Source organism: Mytilus galloprovincialis, chromosome 10, assembly GCF_965363235.1.
Source record: "Mytilus galloprovincialis chromosome 10, xbMytGall1.hap1.1, whole genome shotgun sequence".
NCBI lineage: Eukaryota > Metazoa > Mollusca > Bivalvia > Mytilida > Mytilidae > Mytilus > Mytilus galloprovincialis.
Genome location: NC_134847.1, coordinates 46,651,364 through 46,675,378, shown reverse-complemented (window position 1 = coordinate 46,675,378; position 24,015 = coordinate 46,651,364). Strand labels below are relative to the sequence as shown.

Sequence of the window (24,015 nt, the reverse complement as noted above, 5' to 3'; positions counted from 1 at the left end):
ATAACTATTTAGAATTGATATCAGCAAGATATTTGATAAAGAAAGTAATCTGTTGTTCAATAGAACATTATTTAATTTTAATGATCTCTCAAATATTTATAGAATGAACATTTTAAAAGAAAATGTAGTTCATCTTCAATGTCATCATTGTTGCAGGAAAGACATAACCTGCTTCAATTAATTTAAATATCGCCCTCTTTTACAGCTTTTACATTAATGCTAGCAAGACAAATCTTTGTTTGGCTTGCTTGCTTTGTTTGTATCAGTGTTTGCTCAAGCATGGCAATTAAGATAGGCGGGGCTTCAGCTTGTATACATCATACTTAAATTTTATTGGACGTTAGGTTTGAGGTTAAGGACATTATCTCCCCATTACGCCAGTTCATTTTCACAATCGTAGAAATGGAAGAATTTTTTTTTTTCAAATATCCAACTTAAAGACTGTCGATCGTCAAGCACTTTTAGTAAAATAGCTATTCGAACACACCTACTCTGATTTTGTGATCCATTGGATAAGTATTTCACTTCACCCCTATATTTCATCTTTTAGTACTGTGATTTGTTTTATGTTATAAAGTCAACCTGTAGCTTTGCTATATAAAAATGATACAATCTGAAGCGAGATGATGTATCAAATATTCTTGCTTTGTACGTTTTCAAGACAAAATATTCATCTCAAACACACCCTAACATAAAAAATGTACACTCAATTTCCTCTTTTCGATACAATTGTTTCCCATTTTTTGGAATATTTTCTTGAGTTTATACATAATGGAAGGGCAGACATGGAAATAACTGACTGAACTAATAGATTGATATGTTATAAAAAACAATATTAGGTCAATGCTGACGGCCAGTTTCTCAGCCTCATACAAGAAAAAAGTTTATATTTTTCTTACATTGACAAATTTTATTGTATTTTTACAGGTGAGGAAACATGTGAGAATATTTGTCATGTGATGTTTTAAAATTAGGTGTCCTTAACTTCAAACATAACGTCCAATAAAATTTAAGTATGATGTATACAAGCTGAAGCCCCGCCTACCTTAATTGCCATGCTTGAGCAAACACTGATACAAACAAAGCAAGCAAGCCAAACAAAGATTTGTCTTGCTAGCATTAATGTAAAAGCTGTAACAGATATAAGTATGATCGCTTATCCTCAACATATACATAATAATGTTGATCAGATCTATCACATTTGGATTTGTATAATCCATTTAGATCCACATATGAGGGTGTTATATTTCAGTGTCCCGAATTTATATGTAGTATATTATAGAAGTTTAATTTTTCTTTTTAGTTTTATGTCCGTCAGCCTTTGAAATCATCTCTCTTGAATGCATGTGTTTTAATAAATTTTGTTATCAAAGGGATTCGGATTAATAAAATGAAATCCATGTTTTGAACTTAAATTTTTCATATTTTTCATCCAGAATTTTTTTCCAGTTTTAGTTTGCTTTGTATATGTTTATGGCAAGATGGCAGTTTGATTCTAGTGTTGGAGCCAATATTTTATTGCTTAAATAAATTTGGGTCGGATGCAAAAGCTGTTTCCTGAAGAATTGTGTTAAGATCGTTTACAGCCTCATTAAAATTTGAATATTTTCTACTGAGAAATTTTCAAAATATAAAATAATGAATTGTACCGAAAATGACATTCTAGTAGAATCTTTTGAAAACTATGCTACAACAAAAAGCATCGATCCTAGTTTACTATCCACAACGGACATTGAGAGTAAACTTGGAATTGATAGTAAACAAGTTATTTGTAGTTTTATGATAACGAAAAATGCGAAAATAATTGAGATAATAAAAATGAGTCGGTAGCTATTTTGTCGGCTCTGATTAAAATATCGTAATTCAAGCCGACAAAATAGCCTATTTCTATTGAAATGGCTATTTGACCGGCACCAGTTATATAGTGGACTTGTTATTTTGTTGGATCTTTGTAAAGAGTGCAATTTAGTATTTACTTTTTTTGAAAAAAGTACTATGAAAACGTGCGCTGTCAATATTACTTGAAGAATCAAATAATTACTTATATACCACAAGAATTTTTTTTAAAATATTGGGCATTCATTTGTTGCAGTGAAATCACATTTATATTAAGCATGTAGTTCAAATTATTTCCATAATCAGTCAGTATAATGCTACATGCATGCATAAGTATAAAACCTCAGACTTTTTAGCTCACGGTATGCTATAAAAAACAAGAGTAAAAATCTCATTTTTGCATTATAAATTTGATAAAATATTATACAATATATAACAACATGAACAATGCCAATTGCATAGCTTCAAAATTCAAAATTGTTTAAATTAAACTTGCCATTGAAATAATAATCAGATATTTGAATTGCCTATAAGGTATACCAGGCATACCAGGTGCAAACAAGATAGTTTTTAACTTTGATTCCGCTAAATTACCTATAAATGCAAGAAAAATAACTTGTGTTTTTCAATTTTCAAGCGCCACCAACAAATCCACTTTATTTCTGGTACCGGTCTAAAGAAATATGCTATTATTTTTTTGCCGTGAGATATTTTAATGATCTTTAATTAAGAGCCACCCTAAAATAAACATGTTACATAATTACTCTTGATCCATCGCTGGACAAAACGCCACTATTTATTATTATTTTAACAAGCCGAGTACAGTTTAAGCATCTTATTCAGATTCTGTAGTTATGATGTTCACAATTCTTTCACGAATCGATAATTGTTGCTTTACTTTCGCCGTTGACAATTTTCAATGCCAAGTGCAACGTGTTTCTAAAAATAACTAACCAATCAGAATGAATAATTTAACCACAGCCACCATTTCATTTCAAGTCACGTTGATCGTAGCATGTTTACAGTATGTTTGTTTAGATTTTAGATTCTTTAGAAACATTTCATCTTATACGGTCTTATACAGTTTACATTCGATATTACACTAATATTTTAAATTTAAAACGATAACACTGGATAAAATATGCCTAGAAATAACAAAAAGCAGATCTTACATTGGTTTAGAAAAGGACTTAGGCTGCACGACAACCCAGCACTAAAAGAGGCTTTAAAAGGAGCCGACACATATCGTTGTGTATACATTTTAGACCCTTGGTTTGCAGGATCTACACAAGTGGGCATTGCTAAGTGGAGGTAAGCTTTTAATGTCTAAATATTCTGTGTAGTAGTTGAATAAGTTTCAAGTTTAAGGTACTGAAATTCAAATCATTGGCATAAATTATTTTGTTGATGTGATATTCAATGTCATACTACATGTACAATGTATACATTGTATATATAGTGACAACATTGTGTATATATAAAACAACATTGTATATTTAATTATTTAAAATATCTTTATTTGTCATATAAGTAACATTATACTTGTGACATAAACAAAAGTAACAACAACAAATTATAAAATAACTGAGTTGAACACACACATATCTATATATATATATATATATACAAGTAAAACTAACTGAGAGTCCCCGGTCCTCAGCTCTAAAGACTGTTTTATAAAGGAATCTGTTTTTTTTTCACTTGGTTTATATTAGAAGGATTTACATGATTTAGTAGGACTACTAGTTTTTAAGTATCAGATAGATTTGGAAACATAGGATTATATATATCTATTGCCATATGTCATTAAAAAATTTTATACGTAAAACATTATTAATTTGACAGTGGAAGAGAAAGTGATTTTCATCTTCTAAGGTTTTACAAGTTCGACATGTTCTATAATGTCTCGAGGTATTTTTAGATATCTGACCTTCTCAATGAACAAATTATGGTCACTAATTCTAATTTTTGTAAATAAAGATTTAGTTTCAAAATTTTGATATTTTAGACAAAAATCTGGGTCTAGTTTGACTTTAATGTTTTTGTAAAGAAAAAGTTTGTTATTTTCATTCAAGCTGTTTATTTTATTTTCCAGCAGTTCTGAATAAAATTTGCTTGTAATATTCTTAGTCCAAGTCTTTAGTTTGTTAACTTGTACCATATTTTGACCACACATTACTTTTTGTATATCAATATTCATTTCTTGTGTTGAATCTTTGATAAAAGTGGACCAAGTATGAATTCCTTGTAAATCAAGGTGTTTACTTCATGTATAACTTTCTTTTAGTAATGGGTTAGTGACTACATTGTATATTTAATAGTGACTACATTGTATATTTGATAGTGACTACATTGTATACAATGTATATATGATAAGATTGACAATGTTATGCTTTAAGCAAGGATTTGTATAGTGACAATAAGCAAATCTTTAAGTCACTAAATATTTCACATAAATAATAATGACAGTGTGATGACAATACATCATGATACATTGCTCCACTTCAGTAGTAGATTCTGATAGCTAGACATTAACGTTGGGCTAGGGAGGTACTTATTTATATATACAATTAATAGCTCAGTTGGTTACAGCACAGACTTGTAATACGGAGGTCGAGTCCTAGATGAGACAAGATGATTTTTCGATGAGAATCATGCTCTATGGACAATGATACATACAATTACATTTAATTTGGCGTTGAAATATAAAACCTTGCAATGGTTGGATACTTACATGTAGGTTTCAACACAATGTTTTGCAAAGGGCCAACACATACATGTACTTGGTATTTTGCAATATTTTCTTCAAGGACCACTCAGGAAAAAACTTTGAATATTCTGATAAGTTTGTCCTTTTGTGATGTCAATAACCAGATAGAGGGGACCTCCTGTAATTCTCACTTTTTCAACCACTCACTCAACATAGGGAGGAAGTGATGATGACCCTAAACACATGACTGATATTTACTGAAACCAAAGTTTTTGACAGAAAAGTTAAGAACTTTAAAGTGATCTATTAAATAAAAGACAAATTTTGTAACATTCTCTGTGATATATACATTCCCTTGATCTTTATAATGAGGACTTGAAATATCTGTTTCTTGATGGTAATGTAACTTGTAAGGACTTTAAGGAATATGTCTACAATAATAAATACTATAGATCGGTAATTATCTACATTTACTAAATTATTAGAACATATTTTAGCAAAATCTATTCAAGAGTTAATATTTAATCCGCCTTGAACTTCTTGTACAAATATTTTGTAAGTTCAAGGAGGATTAAATATTAACTCTTAAATAGTTATTGCTAAAATATGTTCTGGAGGATTAAATATTTTCATTTTTAATGCTAGATTCTTTATTTAAGAATTGAATGCTTCTTTTTGTAACTTCATTGGGGTGTAAAAGTGTTGACCGAAGTACATTTTGTATGAAGCGTTTCCTTCATTCTAAAAATGTGTGCACGGTCAATGCTTTTACAACCCTATGAAGTTACAAAAAGAAGCATTCAATACTTATAATTACATTTTTTACCTAGGATCATGAAAACACGATTTTTATCAAGTTTTTATTTAATTTACCAGTGCACTCTAATGTGGGACCTCATGTCATCATGAATGATATCATACATTTTATTGTGTAATGCAATTGACTAAGGAATAACAGGTGATGTGCAGTTAGCCAATCAGAATACCGTTTTATAATGAAACATATATTTAATGTAATTATCATGATTATTAATGTATATTGAAATAAACTTGACACAGGGAAATATCTTATTTCAATAAATCCCCTTGACTGTACATGCTGTACAGTATCTCAAAATTATAGAATATGGTATCTGAATAATAATGTTGTTTTGCATAATGAGGTGAGATACAAATGTATATAAAAGATGAAATACTACTATCTAATTTGCACTGTCATGACTATAAATCTGCTGTAAAAGTACAGCATTTATATAAATTGTAGCCATCATGAAACATTAAACAATCTGTAGATGATAAATTTAGCTTGTTGTGTAAGCCAATTATATCCTACTTAAAACCTACTCAGTTGCATTATTATACAACTGCAAAAATTGCCAACCCTCCCGCTCTTAGGACGAAATTCATGAAATCTCCACTACCACACAGGATAAAATCTCCTGCTTTTGGATAATTTGACTCATGTTCTTAATTCTATTGCTTTTTCAATACTTTCAATGGAAATAAAAAAAAAAAAAAAAAAGACAATCAGCAATCATTTGAAAACTTTGATCAGTAGTTCATCAGAAGCAATCAATTTTGAAAAAGAACAGATCATCAATATTTCAAAAACTTGGAAAGAAAGGAATGTGCAGGAAAGGTGAATGTAGAGGATACATGTATGTACATGTATCACAATCACTGCTGGTGATCTGATGGATAAATTTGTTGAAGAGTTGTCACTGGTTCAGACGTAATGATACATGTACATGTATATGTAATGATCAGCTGCAAGCATTCGGGGGCAGATTTTTCAATGTTTTTTTTTAATAGAGGATCTACTGAATTGTGTAGTAAGACAATAATAACAAATCATAATTTATCATTTTCAGATTTTTGCTGCAGTGTTTAGAAGATTTAGATGCAGCATTAAGGAAACTGAACTCTCGACTTTTTGTCATAAGAGGACAACCAACAGATGTGTTTCCTAGAATATTTAGGGTAATACTCAAAATCTAATCTTCTACAGTGAATTTCTAGATGTAACTTTTGATTAATTATAGCTTTTAAGAGATGTAGAATAAAACTATATGGATTTATGTATTTTCAGTACATGAACATGTGTATAATACATGTACAGTTTCTAATGTAGCAAATAATTATCATTCATGTTATAATTTTTTAATTTTTTTTTTAAAGTCATGTCTAAGGGCACAAATTTCTTTCAAAGATTTCTTAAGACACTGGTATTCATTTACTATGAATTAATGCTAAATAACACTATATTTTGAATTGATAGGGTATGCACATTTATGCAAATAATTTGATAATTTAAAGCTTAACTAGAGGCTCACCTGGTCTATATATACATTTTCAACAATGGTCTGACACTCTTAACATTACAAACTAGAAAATAATTTCTGACTGATATGTCTTGTTTTTGCTGATCTTACATCGGCTGCCACAACTTTATTTTTTTTTATCTTGCATCAGTTCATCATGTTTTGCATTTTCAGATTCTTTATCTATTATAGTTTTTGGCATTATTTGCTAAAATTGAGTAAAAAAATCTTTGACAGATCATAACTCTTATTAAGAGCTGGAGTAAACTTAAATTCAGCTGTGTTGATATATTTTAATTAGTCTTAATATTTCTTTGAAGGAATGGAACATTACAACTTTGTCTTTTGAGGAGGACCCAGAACCATTTGGTAAAGAAAGGGATGGTGCTATCAGACATTTAGCCAAGGAAGCCGGTGTAGAAGTCATTGTCAAAACCTCACATACATTATATGAATTACAAAAGTAAGAATATTAAAAAATCAGTTCTTCCAAGCACTTCATTGTGAATTTTATATATTACATTGTACCTAACTTTTTATGCACCTGCCGTAGGGGAGGGGGCATTAAGTTATAACCTTGTACGTCAGTCCTAAAATTGATTTCTGTTCTCTAAAACTTTAGTATGCCTCAAACAAATGTTATGAAACTTATACAAAATGCTCTTTACCACAAAACACAGATCAAGTCTAGATTTTAGCATGTTTAGTAGCTTCACATTAACTGTTCTACAGTAATGCCCCTTTACAAACATTTTTGTCCTCTTACTTGCATATTGTTAATTACTTTTTGTATATAATTCAAAATCTAATTTTTCTTTTAGGATAATAAGCTTTAATAATGGTGTACCTCCTCTCACATACAAACGATTCCAGGCAATTCTATCAAAGATGGACCCACCCAAACAGCCAGAAGACACTATCACTAGACAATTCATTGGCCATACCAAAACACCTATTTCAGAAGACCATGACGACAAGTTTGGTGTACCATCACTTGAAGAACTAGGTTTGTATACTTATATTTGTATACCAATATCTTCTTCTTCTTCTTATCGTTCTCCTTTAATAATGGCTGTTTGTGCGTTTATACCAATATGATACTGTGGACATAATTTATTTTTGCGGATATTAGTTTTCTTGGATTGAGGAAAACTTACATTTTCAAGGATATTTAATTTCGTGGTTTTTTCAATCTCGGCATACCAAGACTATAGAAAATTTATAATTCGTTGAACATTTAAATTTGTGGTTCACCTGTACCCATGAATCCCACGAAATATTGTATCCAACAATTATTAATGAATCCACAAAATGTAGTTATAAACTTTCTTTCTTTACCGATAAAAGATATAATGTTCAGGCATATTATGATATATGGGGAAAAGTAGCACATATTTGTTTTTGCAAGTAGTTAAAAAGATGCACTAGAATTGTTTGCAAATTTTTAATATTACAAAAAAAATACAATGAAATTCAAGTTAACATTTATATGATCACAGATTGAGTATTTGTAGGATTTTTTTTTTATGTGTTATGCAACAATCACAAAAATAACTGCAAGCAATTATTTCTGAATTTGCAAGTTTTCTAGAAGAAATTTCACTTTATTATAAGTTAAATCTTGAATGTAACTTGTGGGTCAAAACAATTTCATTGAAAAATATGTTACTCTGCTGTTTACAAACATCTTAATCAAATAAATCACAACATCAGAAAATACACCTTATTTTGAAATAAAATGAAAAATTAAAAGAAACCAGTAAAAAACGGCATGGCTACAATATTTTTCACTGAATTTGAAAAAAAGAAATTATACAGATTTGATAGAAATTTTTCAACTGAACAATTTATTTTATTTGGACTATTGTCTAAAACCCTTTCCTGAACATGTATATTTTTCTGTAGGTTTTGACACAGAAGGTCTTGGACCCACAATCTTCAGAGGTGGTGAAACAGAAGCATTAGCCAGATTAGAGAGACATTTGGAGAGAAAGGTAAGCTAATGATATAGATGTTATGATGAGGACATATCAAACAGATATCCCACACAGTATATGAGAAGAATGTTCTTTTTTTTAAGGCTGGTTCCATAAAAACATATAGCATGGGACCTAGAGAAAGCCCTAATTATCAATGATAATAGGATGTCATACACCTTTTTTTTAAACAGTGATTAAAGTGCAATTTGTAAATGCATACCTGTCAACCTGTGACGATAAAAATGCAGGTCATGACCTGCATTGAAGAATCAAATCTCAGGTCATAACGCGTACAAACTTTTTGGAGCTGAATTTTAGTATCTATGGTACATTTTTCTGATAATTTAAATCAAATTTACCAAAACATCAATGGATGTTCACTTGGTTAAGTAATTCTGTATCTTATAAATTATTATTTCATTGCACTTTTAAAAGATTTTTATAAATTTGTGTGACTTCTTCTTCTTGTCTCCGTATAAGCATCCTTTATAAGGATCGCCACCATGAGTTATGGCGTATAAAGAAGCATTTGGAGCCTGTATCGGTACAGATTAATGTGAGCATTTGCCTATCCAATTTTCCAGCCAGGCTGTGACGGGTCTTATTACCAGAAAGTTAACCTTCCCTAAACATAATACAATATAACAAAATAAAACATACCAACTCATGCACGCACCTGATTCGCTCAGTCCTCAAAAGTATAAAAAGTGTATTTTTTCTATGTATCAAATATCCTTTTTTAAATATCTGTGTGTTTTAAATGGGAAAGGGTCACCCTGAATGCCCCACAAATGCCTTGGCAAAATACGTCTAAGGTAATAACGAGGAATCGGTTAGGACAAAATCTATCAAAGCCGACACTACCAAATGCCCTGCTGTATCTATGGTAGAGGAAAGCCGAAAATCCTACTGAAAAGGATCTGGGAAAGAAACTAAAACAGTTTTATGCTCTTTACTTATTGTGATGATGTAATGCAATCTCAAACATCAAATACTAGGATATATTTTTTCATTATTTTAAAATGTTCACTGGCTATTTAGTCTTGAATCACATCTGCTAAATTATAATCCTAGTACTTTTCATAACTACTAGTTTTATCATTGAAATTAGACTATAATAAAATATAGTAATACAGTTTAAGGAAGTATAGATTAACAAGTAATTTTCAACTTTTTTTTCAAAATTGTATAAAGGTATAAAAATAATAAAAAGTTATATTTCAATATGTATTTGAATTTTATTTTTTTAAGATTTAATCTTTTTTACCCCAAAAGCGTAAATATAAGGAATAATTTTGAATGGTGACAAACAAGGGGAAGTAACTCTAGTTGAAATATGTTTGTAAAACAGCAGTGCAATTTATTTACGACCTAAAGTGAAGGTAATTGGTGTTAATTAATAGTGTGTTTGACACCAAAGCTGTCAAGTGAAGCCATGCACTTAATGGGTCACTTAATTTGACAGTTTACACAGCTAGATGAACTTCCTGTTCACGGAAGAATTGCGAATTTGCCGATATTTCAAGGAATATTACTTATGAAATCAATCTGGAGGCTAAGACATACGGGTGAAAACGGGTCATTTTCGGAATTCCTGGGTTATTCAATGACCCGTCGGGTGTCCCGGGTGATCCCTCAGAATTGTGAAAATCTCGGGTCACACCCGCAGAATACTGGTCAGTTGACAGGTATGTAAACAGTCGAGGGTGTAACTTAAATAAGTTATTAGAGAAACATAACATACATGTTGTTATTGTGAGCTAAAATATAAAAAAAAACTGATAACATATGTATGTTACATTTTTCAAAGGGAAAATATACAACCTTTATTTTGTTAAATTTTTCTCAAGTTCTATTGATATTATAATTTTCTTTAAGTATACTAATCTTTTCAAAGATATAACAGCTCATAGTTTACCAATTATGCAAAATACACCTATGTTATTACAGAAAATATTTTCCTGCAATAACAAAAGGGAGGTTATTACAGCTTCTCTATTCTCTTTAAAGGCTTTGCTCTGACTTGCATAACAATGTATTTAAATTCATTGTAAGAAATGATGATCAGAGCTTGTAATGAGGCACTGCGCAAGATTCCAAGTGTCTCATTTACTCTCATATAGTAAGTTTCATGCTTGTAATTACAGCTTAGTTTGCCCTTAAAAGCCTTGTCTCATTGATTTAACATGGTTCATCAAAATTGTATTAATGGAATTAGAAAATTAGTTATCAAGGTAATATATTAAGCTACTGCACAAAGTTTTAAGAATTCCCAAGTGCTCATTAAAGATAAAATATTTATGATATATTTAACTGATAATAAACATATGTTATTACACACTAAGGAAAAAAGAGTAGACAACTCAAGAAAGTGTCTGAAATAACATATGCATGTTATTTTTCTCTAATAACTTATTTAAGTTAGACCCTTAACTGGTAAATGGCTTTTATTGTTTGTAACCTATTTTCAAAGAACCTACCCTGGGTACCCTATATGTTTTACTTTATCATCCCTTACATAACCCAATTTGATAACTTACATAAATGTCATGAATGTAATAACCCATTTATCACATGACAGCTGTTTTGTAATGTAATTGGATGTTGTAATTTGTTATTGATTTAGTTCTTACTAGTAATCTATTAACACTCTATTTACACTTCAACAAATTTTGAGTGTTAATAATTAACACTAAAAATTCGTTGAAGAGTAAATTTAAAAAAAATTAAAACGTAAACTTCTGTCATTTTGCTTGTCTTTATCAAAATTTGAAACTTGTAAGGTCGTTATTTTCTTGTCCCAAAATTGACATTTAAATTTGTATACAGATTTGACTGTACTCTTATTCTATATCTATAATCCTTTAATTAGCACCCTATTTGGTAATTTTAATTTTGGAGTATGATATGAAAAATAGTCAATAAAAATAAAACAAGGGGAAGAATTATCAAGTAAATAAAGAAAAAATATACTGCAGAGGAAAAAACAACACCATGATCAAACGAATAGAAACAACAGTACCTTATAGTTACATTTTAAATCTTAAGTTTGTCAATATATTGCTTTATATCCATAAATGAATATTATTATAGGCATGGGTTGCCAGTTTTGAGAAGCCAAAAATGACAACACAGTCATTGTTTCCCAGTCAGACAGCCTTAAGTCCCTACCTGAGGTTTGGTTGTCTGTCTTCACGAACTTTCTACTGGAAGCTGAGGGAATTGTTTAGAAAGGTAATTATAACAGTGTAATTATTAACACATGTAGTCTAAACAATAACATTTGCAGCCATAAACCCAATGCTGATTTTATGTAAAATATTGTATATATAATATATTCTAGTTGCCTGAAGAAGACACTCCTAATAGCAGGATAGTAAATTAAAAGACCAGGCAGCTGGGCTATTGGCTTAGTGTAAAAAATGCACATTCATACATAAGAATATTCTGTTTATTTTTATAGATTAGGCCATGTTCATTATTAAATTTTTAAGATAATTTCATATTTATGAATGCAACAACCATGTTTCGAAATAGTTTTATGTTCATCAGTTGTGAAAAATTTGGTTAGTAATTCACCAGTTCAAACATCCTAGCTAGTGTACCATGAAGAAAAATGTAGTTTGGAATAGAAAATCATGAAACTATAGACCAGATACATTCAAAAAGTTCAATTTTAGTTACACCTTGATCTTTATAAAAAAATCAGCATAGAATTCAATTTTAATCAGTAAAGCAAATGAGTCATTTCAGTGATCTCATTGTTGATAAAATCAACACACCATGAATAATTTATGTATTGTGTATGTATATACAGAATTTGATATACCTATTTTCATCCCAGATCAGCTCAAAATATTATTGTATATTGCTATCCTGTATACTTTTCAATAAATATGAGAAAATTTAACCATTAAGATTACATGATTTTATTTTAGGTGAAGAAAAGTAGTGATCCTCCGTTATCATTACATGGGCAGTTGCTTTGGAGGGAGTTCTTTTATTCTGCTGCCACAAATAACCCTAACTTTGACCAGATGACAGACAATCCTATATGTGTACAAGTTCCATGGGATAAAAATCCAGAAGCTTTAGCAAAATGGGCAGAGGTAAATATCATTACATAATTGTATATGTTTTTAATGCTATATTCAAACTTAAAAAATGATTTACCCTCCTTTCGTAGTGGTCTAGTCCTACAGACAGATAGATTGGTTATCTGACAGACTAGTCTACTTTTAAAGGAGGGTATTACACCTTACTCATAATGACTTCACGGTTGAGCTAGCAAGCAAGCTAACCAACCATTAACCTGGACCTACACACACAATGCATTTTGCTGTAAGACTTTAAAACTAGCTGGTGACTCTCTGATACTTTCACATGACGTGTAAATAGAAAAAAGGGCTTATTGTTTTCTGCTCTGTGTGTTAGTACGTTAGACTCCCTCTGTTTGTCAGTTCCTTATCTGATTAAAACTTTGATTTTAGAAAGTTTATTATTGAATTGTAGTCAAATCAACTTGAAACATTTGTTTGTTGGAAGGACATGGAGTACAATGGACACATACTGTGGATTCAGTTATTTTCATAGGTACCAATTTTCGTGGATTAAGGAAAACTTATATCATGTATATGTTTGTGGATATTTAATTTCATGGTTTTGCTGAGATGTGCATACAATCCTATAGAAAATTTGTTACTAGCTGAACATTTAATTTTGTGGTTCACGTATACCCACGAAATCCACGAAAATTAGTATCCATTGATTAATAACGAATCCACAGTATTCTTTTTTAAGTTTAAATAAGTTAATAAAAAATACAAACAATAATATCAGCTTTCTAACAGTCACAAAAACAACAAAAAAACATCAAAAACATAAGAAAAGAAATTAAAATCTGATTACTTTTGACCGAATACCTTATTTAACATTTTAGGGCAAAACCGGTTTTCCGTGGATAGATGCAATTATGACACAGTTACGACAGGTGGGGTGGATACATCATCTTGCAAGACATTCAGTGGCATGTTTTCTGACGAGAGGAGATCTGTGGATATCATGGGAGGAAGGCATGAAGGTAATTATTTATTAACTCAATTATTTTGCTTAGCTACATGATGAGTTGTTTAAAAACATGATGTTCAGTTTTATAACTGGAAATTTAATAAGCAAATTTGTTTCAAAGTACATGCAATTTTTGCTTGTTATATTAGCTTACATTTATGATATTTTTTTATATTACAGTTTATCAAACAGTTGTTGCACAATGTGTAGTGTAAAAAAGAGATTTGTGACACACATACATGTTATTATATTTAAAAAGAAATAAATAGCATGATATAAATTACACTTTTATCAAATAATGAGAAAGTTCTTTGGTTTTTTTTTTAGACCCAATCTTCCTTTGCTTGTAATTTCTATTCAGGATTCTCATTTCATCTTGTATAGATTAAACAACTCATTTAATCCAACATTAACAGCATGACCCTGTTTTGTTTTGTGTTTTAGGTTTTTGATGAGTTATTATTAGATGCTGATTGGAGTGTAAATGCAGGCACGTGGATGTGGTTATCATGTAGTTCATTTTTTCAACAATTTTTCCATTGTTATTGTCCTGTTGGGTTTGGAAGAAGAGCTGATCCCAGTGGTGACTTCATCAGGTAATTATATAAGCAATACCACCAATAAAAACTGACCGCCACAAAATAGCCTTAAAAATAAAAATGCTTAAAAAGGGTGTTAAAACACCAAATATCTATCTACCTATAAGCAATACCTAACTTCAATGGTAGCTGTTCAAACCAGTCATTGGTATCACTTTGTGCAGAAGCAAATATTAGAATAAGAATACCATAACAAACAGAAACTTATCATACAAGTGAATGTTTTCATCCATTATTTAAGACATGTACTATAAATTCAGAATTTATTACGATGTTTTTTTCCTTTGCGAAAAATACGACAGGGTCATAATATTTTTCTCAATATCACAAAAAATTTAATCACATTTGAGTCTAAAATGACAAAATCGCAATAATGAATGCACACACTAATTTCTGAATTTACAGAAAATTGAGATAAAAATTTCTGTTCAAATAATCAGTCATTTATCAGTTCATTTTATACGGTTAAAGCACCTTGCCAATGGATCAGTGGAGGCTATTCACATTACGTTTCTTCATGCCATTATCATCCAATCAAATAACTTATTAGATGCTAATCTTGTATCACAATTATATCCCATGGGAATACACATTATATAAAATACCTGCTTATTGGCTACTTAACTTATTTTCAGGTTATTGTTAAAGAAATCAATTATGTTTTCTTAATTATCATGATTATTTAGTGAAATTACTGTGAAATTACTTTTATTTGTTGGGTACCAATTTTAGTGGTTATTGTGGATGGCTTTATCCACAAATTTAAATATTCAAGGAAAGATAACAACTGTTGTCAACTATTAAGCCACGTAAAGAACATATTTCTAAAATCCACAAATTTAAAACCCATGAACATAGAACTTTTGCTCAAACCCTGAAAATTGGTACCCAGGAATAAAAGTACTTTCATAGTACATGGTAAATATCTGAATTGTCACTTCGTCATAGTGAAATATTAAAGAATCATAATTATTTTGTAATCATCATTAACATTTATCATTTTATTATTCCAGAAAATATTTACCAGTTCTTAAGGCTTTTCCTCCAAAGTATATCTATGAGCCGTGGAATGCTCCTGAAAGTGTACAGAAAGCTGCAAAATGTATCATTGGAAAAGACTACCCATTACCGATGGTCAATCATGCTGAAGTCAGTAAAGTTAACACAGAACGAATGAAACAAGTCTATCAACACTTGGCTTTAAGAGCATCAGCTGGTAAGTCAAGTTTTACATGTCATGTAGAATTTAATTGGAACTTTGTAATCAAATTTTTATTCTGTGTGTTACCCCTAAAAAAGTATAAGAACAAGGTTCATTTTTGGCAAAGATGTCTTTTGATTTTGAAGATGTGGTATGATTGCCAATGAGACAACAACGCTCCACCAGATACAAGTTGACATAGAAGTTAACAACTGTGTTGTACGACCTGCAACTAAAAAGCATATATAAACAAAATATTGTATAACCTCAACAAAAAAAACATATATCAACAAAATATTGTACGACCTTCAACAAAAAAGTATATACAAACAAAATATTGTACGACCTTCAACAAAAAGGCATACATAAACAAAATACTGTATAACTTAACGAAGATCTTCTTTTTATGTTAAATTCTGTTTTCCAGCTGCATCTATTCCAAAGCCTTTACATGAAGAGTTTGCCAAGCATGGTAAAGGTCACAAGTCTGGTAACCATCCATCCAAAATGCCCATGATGGCTGTTGGAAATAATTATACACACAGTCAGACATCAGAGGAAAATCAGCCGCAACAATTCAGAGGATATAACATGACAACTAATTGAACAATTCTGATACTTCTGAAGTTCGTAGTTGTTATGACTACTAGTTGAACAATTCAGATACTTCTGAAGTTTGTAGTTGTATGACAGCTAATTGAACAATTCAGATACTTCTGAAGTTTGTAGTTGTTATGACTACTAATTGAACAATTCAGATACTTCTGAAGTTTGTAGTTGTTATGACTACTAGTTGAACAATTCAGATACTTCTGAAGTTTGTAGTTGTTATGACTACTGGTTGAACAATTCTGATACTTCTGAAGATTTTAGCTTTAATAACAACATTGACAACTAAATGACCAATTCAGATACTTTGAAGTTGTAGTTGGAATGACAACTAATTGAAGTATTCCGATACTTCTGAAGTTTTTAGTTGTAATAACAACCTAACAACTAAATGAACAATTCAGATACTACAGAGGAAAACAGCTGTGATGAGGCGAATTATTGATGTATAGTTATAAATGATGTTAAACCTTAAAAATATGTGTATATATATTTTATATTTACATTAGTTTGAATTGTCTTTAAAAACTATGAAATTGGCAGAATATTATAGAAGCATCTTACATAATGATTGATTTTAATATTGAATACTTCTTTCTGTAGTGTTATCAGAGTTTAAAGCATTGTCAAAAGCACATTTTTTAAAGCATAGAATTATGACAGGAAATTAAACCTAGAAAAACACTGAGGTTGTGAGTTCGAACCCTGCTCGTGCAGGAACACTCAACTCAAATCTTAACTGACTGATTGTCAGTTTTCCTATCAAAGGTTGGTGATTTTTTCTGGGCACTAGGGTTCTCCCACCAATAAAATTGGCCATCAAGAAATAGCACAAGTGTGGGGTTTAAAAGGTGATAAAATACCAACAATCAATCAATTTACATTTATAGTTAAAAAAAACTACATCTTTGTATTGTGCCATGCTTTGATATTATTTGCTACTAAAAAAAATTATATATAAAGTTGGTCCAACGTGTACAGAATATGAAAGTATACTATCGAGCTTGTAAATTTACTGAGATCTATGTGTATTAAATATTTTATCATTTCATGTAGAATTTTACTTGTGGTAATTTAATGTTAACCCACAATTGTTTTATAAGTCAAGTAGGGAAAGAGTCATATAACTAACCATGTACATCTTCAAAGATTTTATAACTTTCTCATAGTGATTGACAGCAATATTGGAAAATGTTGACTAAATTCTTGATAACATTTTTTTTTTATCTCAAATAATTGTATGTACTTAATTTACTATAACATTACCATTTAAAACACCTCCATGATTATTATGAAGAGTAAAAACAAGATAGTAATATTTGTGTAATATATGGTGCAGAATTATCTATCTTGTTTTTATCCCTGCTCTATGAAAAAATGCATGTTTAGGTTTGTTGAACAAAAAAATATTTAAAGTGGTCTATCTTTGACATTGATATTATTGTTCTATACAGAATACTGTGCTCCTGTGCTAATGCACAGTATATTAGTTTTATTATATTATACATGATTAAATACCTGTCGACAATCTTTGATCAGGGCTGATATGTATAAAACCACTTAATTTAAGATATCCTACCCAACATGTAGAAAATCTCTTTATTCAGAATAAATCTTAACTTTATTAGTTTTATGCATATCAGCCCTGGCCTTTAATTTTATGACGGCAATTAATTGATAAATGTTGACAGTTCACATTTATATGTGTGTATCTATATATAAATTTACAACAAATCACATTTATATATGGTTATCTTCGACATGGTCAGATGTAAATCACATGTTGTATTTTATTATGTTGTGGTTAAAAAACAACAACACGCTTGTTATAGTTGAATAAAATAATAAGTTATTTATTGTTGTCTTTTAATTGTAGAAAATCCCAGATAGATTGAGTATTTCCTAAATATCCTGAAATGCGAAAATTAAATTGGAATTATGGAATTCTGTACATTAAAATTATACCTTTAAAATAAGATTACCTCAACCTATTTTTGTCACTCCTGTGACCTTTTGCAAGAGTTATTAAGGTTTTAACTATCAATGTTTTAACTCACCTTGCACAGGTTCAGTGCCAACTATCATTTGTTATTTATTGTCTGACATTACTATCTATAAACTTCAAAAAGAGGGGCAAAAAATACCAGAGGGACATTCAAACTCATTGATAGAAAACAAACTGACAACGCCATTGCTGAAAATGAAAAAGACAAACAGCCAAATAACGGGATGCATTTAATGCTTTTTTTTGGCCTGCAAAATGAACCACAGGAACAGTTTTTTCCGTACACAGACATATGCACTCTATTTACACCCAGTAAAAAAATAGCGTGATGAGGTATAATGATTGTCAATTAAAGTGAATGTAAGCAATTATAGGCAACCGTACAACCTACAACAATCAGAAAAACCCATACCATTTAGTCGTCAATAAAAGGCTCTGAAATGAAAAATATGAAGCAAATTATATGCAATTGAGAAAACTAACTGCCTAATTTATAACCAAACTATTATGACAGACATGAACAAACGACAACCATTAAACTAAAGGCTCCTGACTTGGGACAGGCACATAAATTCGGCGGGGTTATATATGTTTGTGAGCGTTCAACCCTCCCCTAACCTGGGAAAGTGGTGTAACAACACAACATAAGAACAAACTATAAATATCTCTTGAAAATGGCTTAACTTATTAGATCGATACAAAACAGGTTTTAATTGACAACCAAAACCACTTACGACTTGTACATATTGTACGCAGCCGTTTCCTTGGCCACCAAAATTGATGCACAACAATTCAACTCGATGCCAGAAATAGAACACAGACTTCAACTTGATTTCATAGATATAGAAAAGAAGGTATGGTATAATTGCTAATGAGACAACTCTTCACAAGAGATAGAGATCATTTTTATATTAGCGGATGAAATATATGCTAATTGTTATCCAGTAACTACGAGATAATGTCAAACATGCTATTTGCAGATTTAAATGTTGTTAGACTTTGCGCTAGTTTGGTAGAAAGAGGGCACAACATAATTGACTGAAAATATTGAAATCATTACTTTATCATGCTTTATTTGACTTTACATAATGCATTATGTTAACGATAGAAAAAAATCGAAACATCTTTTGAGACAACCTCTTTAAAATGTTTATCGTCTCTCGACTCTCGTTTGTTGTTTGTCAAAAGTAATCTTTTATCTAACATGTCTATTACAAACCCTGTAAATAGTCTAATTCCGTAGCTCATATTCGTGAAAAGTGAACGAGATTGTAGTTATGATTTAAGGAGCATATACAATATCATCTGAAACAGATATTCTGTAAAAATATTTTCCTCTGTAGACACTGGGTCACTTGAAGCCAAACTTGATCAGTAATTTTACTTGGCTTACATATCAAATCATTTGAAATTAACAAAAGTTGTAAAGGACCACTATAAAACACCAATCTAGTTCTTGTTTACAGATTTCACAAGTGTTGGATTTGGACCTGAGTAATTTACTACCACAACAAAGAATTAGCAACATGTTTCCACACAATAACTTAAATAAACCTCCACAAAATCATTAAAACATGTTACAACACACCTCTAATCATAGATCCATTTCCAATTTAACAAATTTCATGATTGTTTTGGTGTTATGCCTCTTCAAAATGATTAAAATATCACTTTAAAAAAAGGTATTGTGTCAGCAGTGTTTCACTAGATTTATCTTCATCATGAACATATAAATTAAAAATTGTAGCCAAGGGTGTATAAGAACTTAAATATATGACGAAAACTGACCTAAAATGAAATGGCCAAATACACCTTGTGTCAACTTTGATTTTGGTTCAACCAAATCTTTTGATGTGTATATGTTGTTAGGGACTATTATACATCTGTTTTAAATTTGATAAATTTTACTATTGTTGATCCAACAAAACTACTTGATCACAAATACATGAAATAAGGCTCCACCAAATCATTTGAAATTTGAAAAAGTTGCAGACCACTAATCACAGTTAAGTTTGAATTTGAATGTTTTCAATTTGGCTTTCTAATGTCTTGCCTATTGATAATGCAAAGCATTTGGTTTCCACAGAAGACCATCATTAAACCTTCACAAAATTAATTGAAATTTGAAATGTTGTTATGGACTAGAGTACAGGTCCTTTTGCAATTTACCCTTATATTCAAGAGGGATGCTTACTTTTTTAGTTTCTGGACAACTTTTGCTTTTTGTTTGCATTAGAACAGGGCTATGTACTTTTGCCAACACATTTTTTTGTGCTTTCTCTTGTTGTTGAGTCTGCAACTTTTGTTGCAGAAAGCTTGACATAGGGATAGTGATCCAGAAGCGGCAGTGTTACATTTGTAGCTAACTTCTTAATAGTTTTATATTTTAGAAGGTGCAAGACATAGATGCTGCATTCTTTATATATATATATATAAATATATGCCTTATGTTAAGAAGTTTCCGTATGTCACATTTCCATTGTCCTTGACCCCATTTTCATGGTTCTGTGACTACTTGAAAAAAAAGTTAAGAAATTTTGTAATGTTAATATCTCTCTTATTATAAGTAATAGGATAACTATATTTGATTTGTGCGTACCTTGCATGGTCCTCGTGCCCATCACAAGTTTTCAACTGACCTCAACCTTATTTCATGGATCAGTGAACAAGGTAAAGTTTTGGTGGTCAAGTCCATACTTCAGATACTATAAGCAATAGGTCTAGTATATTTGGTGTAAGGAAGGATTGTAAGGTGTACATTACCAACTGGCAGGTGTCATATGACCTTGACCTCATTTACATGGTTCAGTGGTTATATTTAAGTTTTTGTGTTTTGCTCTGTTTGCTTATATTGTGTGCAATAAGTCTACTATATTTGAACAATTAAACGAGTCTTGCCTTGGTAAAAGGCGAAGTTTAATTGTAATTTTATGAGTTGTGTAAAAACTGAAGGGATTAAATGAGATTGTGCTGCGCATGTGTGATCTTCAGTCTTCAAAGTGAAGTTTTATCAGTATGACAAACAACGAAATACATCTATATGACCCACATTAACTACATAATGGTCTCCCTTAACTAGGGATGGAGGGTGTGGCATTTAATCCCTTCAGTGTTTACACAACTCATAAAATTACAATTAAACTTCGCCTTTTACCAAGGCAAGACTCGTTTAATTGTTCAATTTTACTCGTTGTAACACTTCCGGGACCAAATGAGACTTTAAAGCCATATTGATAAAACTGAATACTGAAGATAAGAAATATATAATGTCTTACCTTATGATTAATTCTTCAACACATTAAAGCTGAAAGAATTTTCATATTTTTCAATCTTTTTATTATAAAATTTTGCAAATGTTTTTGCATCTGACCATCCTGCTTTTTGTAAGATACGAGAAATAGGCACTGCATTCATCTTTGCTTTAGAAACTGATGCAGATCTAACACTGTGAGCTTTGAAAATTGTTGTGTCCATATTAGCTTTTGCCATTACTACTTTTATCCATCTAGAAATTGTATCTCTTGAAACAGGCTGATGTGGTTTCACATAACTTAAAAGTAACGGTTCATGTTTCCCTCTAAACAATTTGGTACGAAATACATATTCTTTATACACAGTATATACACAAAGTCTCCTAATCTGGAGGGTAAGCCTGTATATTTACAGTTGGCTCCTTATAACCAGGTCGGCTTTGTTTAACAAGTTCATTCAAAACAAAAATAAATTCTCCCTTCACTTTATATACATGATTAACATTCATTAAATGAATTGATTGAGTTCGAGCTGCATTTGTCAACGCTATTAACATCGTAAGTTTTAATGTTAAATCTTTCAATTTTAAATATTTCACTGGTGATAGGCTACGCAAAAAATGAAGTACTTTTCTAACGTCCCTTGTAGATTCATATCTAGGTCTAGGTGGACGAAGATTAAAAATTCCTTTCATATATCGTATCACCATTGAATGACGTCCAACTGGAATACTGTCAATTGTAAGTCCTAAAGACGAAAGAGCTCCTCGAGCTAGATTTAAACTACTATAACCTAAATTACCTTCCTTAATAAATAAAGTTGTAAAAAATTCAAGCACTGTTCCTACAGAAGTTTGAAAGCAATTGATTTGTTTTTTGTTACAATATTTGAACCATTTCCTGATATACACTTGGTACTGTTTCTTTGTACTTGATTTCCAAGACGACATGAGTATGTGGGTTGTTTCTTTAGAAAATCCTCGTTCTCTGAAGCTACTCCTGACACTGGACATGCAATTAGTTTCATTTTCTTGTATAAAGGATGAATAGATTGTGGATCGTGAGGAAGATTCAAAATCTTCTTGTTCTTTGGAAGAACGATTGGATTGTCTGTTAACAACTGCATTAGTCTTGGAAACCAAGTTTGTGTCTGTCAAAATGGAGCTATTACTACTCCTCTTGCACCGTCCTCTCTGATTTTGAAAATGCACCGGCTAAATAAACTGAAAGGAGGAAACAAATAGACAAAGTGAAAATATGACCAATTTATACTAAATACATCAATAAATGCAGATAATGGATCTGGCTTCCAAGAGCAGTAATTTTCTAATTGGAAGTTTAATCTAGATGCAAACAAATCAATGTCTGGCCTTTGCCACAAAGCACATAATTGGTCAAAAACAGACTTTTCCAATTTCCATTCTAATTTGTCATCAAATTCTCTAGAATTTTTGTCTGCTAGATTTTCTTTGCCTGCTATATGAGTGCATGTCAACCAGATGTCATTATCTTTACAACCAAATCTGTCTTGAAATTGTATTGCAATCTATGGACTTGTCTGTAAGAACCTTCACATGCTTATTTATGATCAGACGAAGAAAGGATTTTAATGTAAAATATATAGCTAGTATTTCTAAATAATTTATGTGATTTTTTTATTCTTCATCTGTCCATCTACCTCCAATTTCATTATCACTTAATATGCCACTCCATCCTAATAATGAGGCATCTGTCTGAATCACAATTTGTGGACTGCCATGGCTTATATATCTTAATTCAGTAGACACATTAGCAACCCACCATTCTAAATCTCCTTTCATCTGATTAGAAATAAGCATGCTTTGTTCAAAATCTCCGTTTGAGTTTTTTAGAGCTATAATTTTTTCCTTTTCAAGGTTACGATAAAACAATTTACCGAATTCGACTGCAGAAAAAGAGAAAAATAAGTCCAATGACTTTTGCTTCATCTCTAATCTTAGCTAAGTTTCTCTGCAGTAACCATTTACATTCTTTTACCATGTTTACTAGGTTTTGTTTTTTGTCTTCAGTAAGAGTTATAATCATATTTTCTGAATCAATAATGTTACCCATGAATATTATTTGTTTTGATGGTTGAAAAACCAATTTGTCTTCATGTATGACAAATCTTAATTTTGACATTAATTCAATTGTGTCATTTACATTTTTATTGCATTCTTCTATAGTCTCTCCCAGTAAAAGACTATCATCTATGTAACCAACATTCACATGACCTAAAACTCTAAGACTAGAGTAAACAGGTTTTAATAATTTAGTAAATATTCTAGGTGCGGAGGAAATCCCATTAGGTAAGCATGTGTATTGAAAAAGTTTTCCGTTCCAATAAAACCGTAAAAACGTTTGATGTTCCTCTGCAATTGGAACACTATAGTAAGCATGTCTCAAATCAATAAAAGCC

At 30.8% G+C, this 24,015-nt stretch overlaps 1 protein-coding gene across 1 annotated transcript; it reads left to right on the top strand.

The window, feature by feature from the left end:
* Positions 1-2,819: 2,819 nt before the first annotated feature.
* LOC143047667 (cryptochrome-1-like) lies at positions 2,820-18,176 on the top strand. Its single transcript, XM_076220853.1, has 11 exons — positions 2,820-3,147; positions 6,418-6,526; positions 7,188-7,330; positions 7,689-7,873; positions 8,773-8,861; positions 11,940-12,080; positions 12,785-12,955; positions 13,786-13,926; positions 14,358-14,509; positions 15,526-15,728; positions 16,141-18,176. Exons 1-11 carry the CDS (start codon positions 2,978-2,980, stop codon positions 16,317-16,319), a joined length of 1,683 nt encoding a protein of 560 aa, XP_076076968.1. The 5' UTR covers positions 2,820-2,977; the 3' UTR covers positions 16,320-18,176.
* Positions 18,177-24,015: the final 5,839 nt, after the last annotated feature.

What these genes read in the sequence shown, in the direction of transcription:
- LOC143047667 (XM_076220853.1), top strand. Translation starts at nt 2,978, where the DNA reads ATGCCTAGAAATAACAAAAAGCAGATCTTACATTGGTTTAGAAAAGGA. An exon ending in TGTTTCCTAGAATATTTAGG is followed by an intron (nt 6,527 to 7,187) that starts GTAATACTCAAA and finishes ATTTCTTTGAAG; the next exon opens with GAATGGAACATTACAACTTT. An exon ending in GGCTTTAAGAGCATCAGCTG is followed by an intron (nt 15,729 to 16,140) that starts GTAAGTCAAGTT and finishes TCTGTTTTCCAG; the next exon opens with CTGCATCTATTCCAAAGCCT.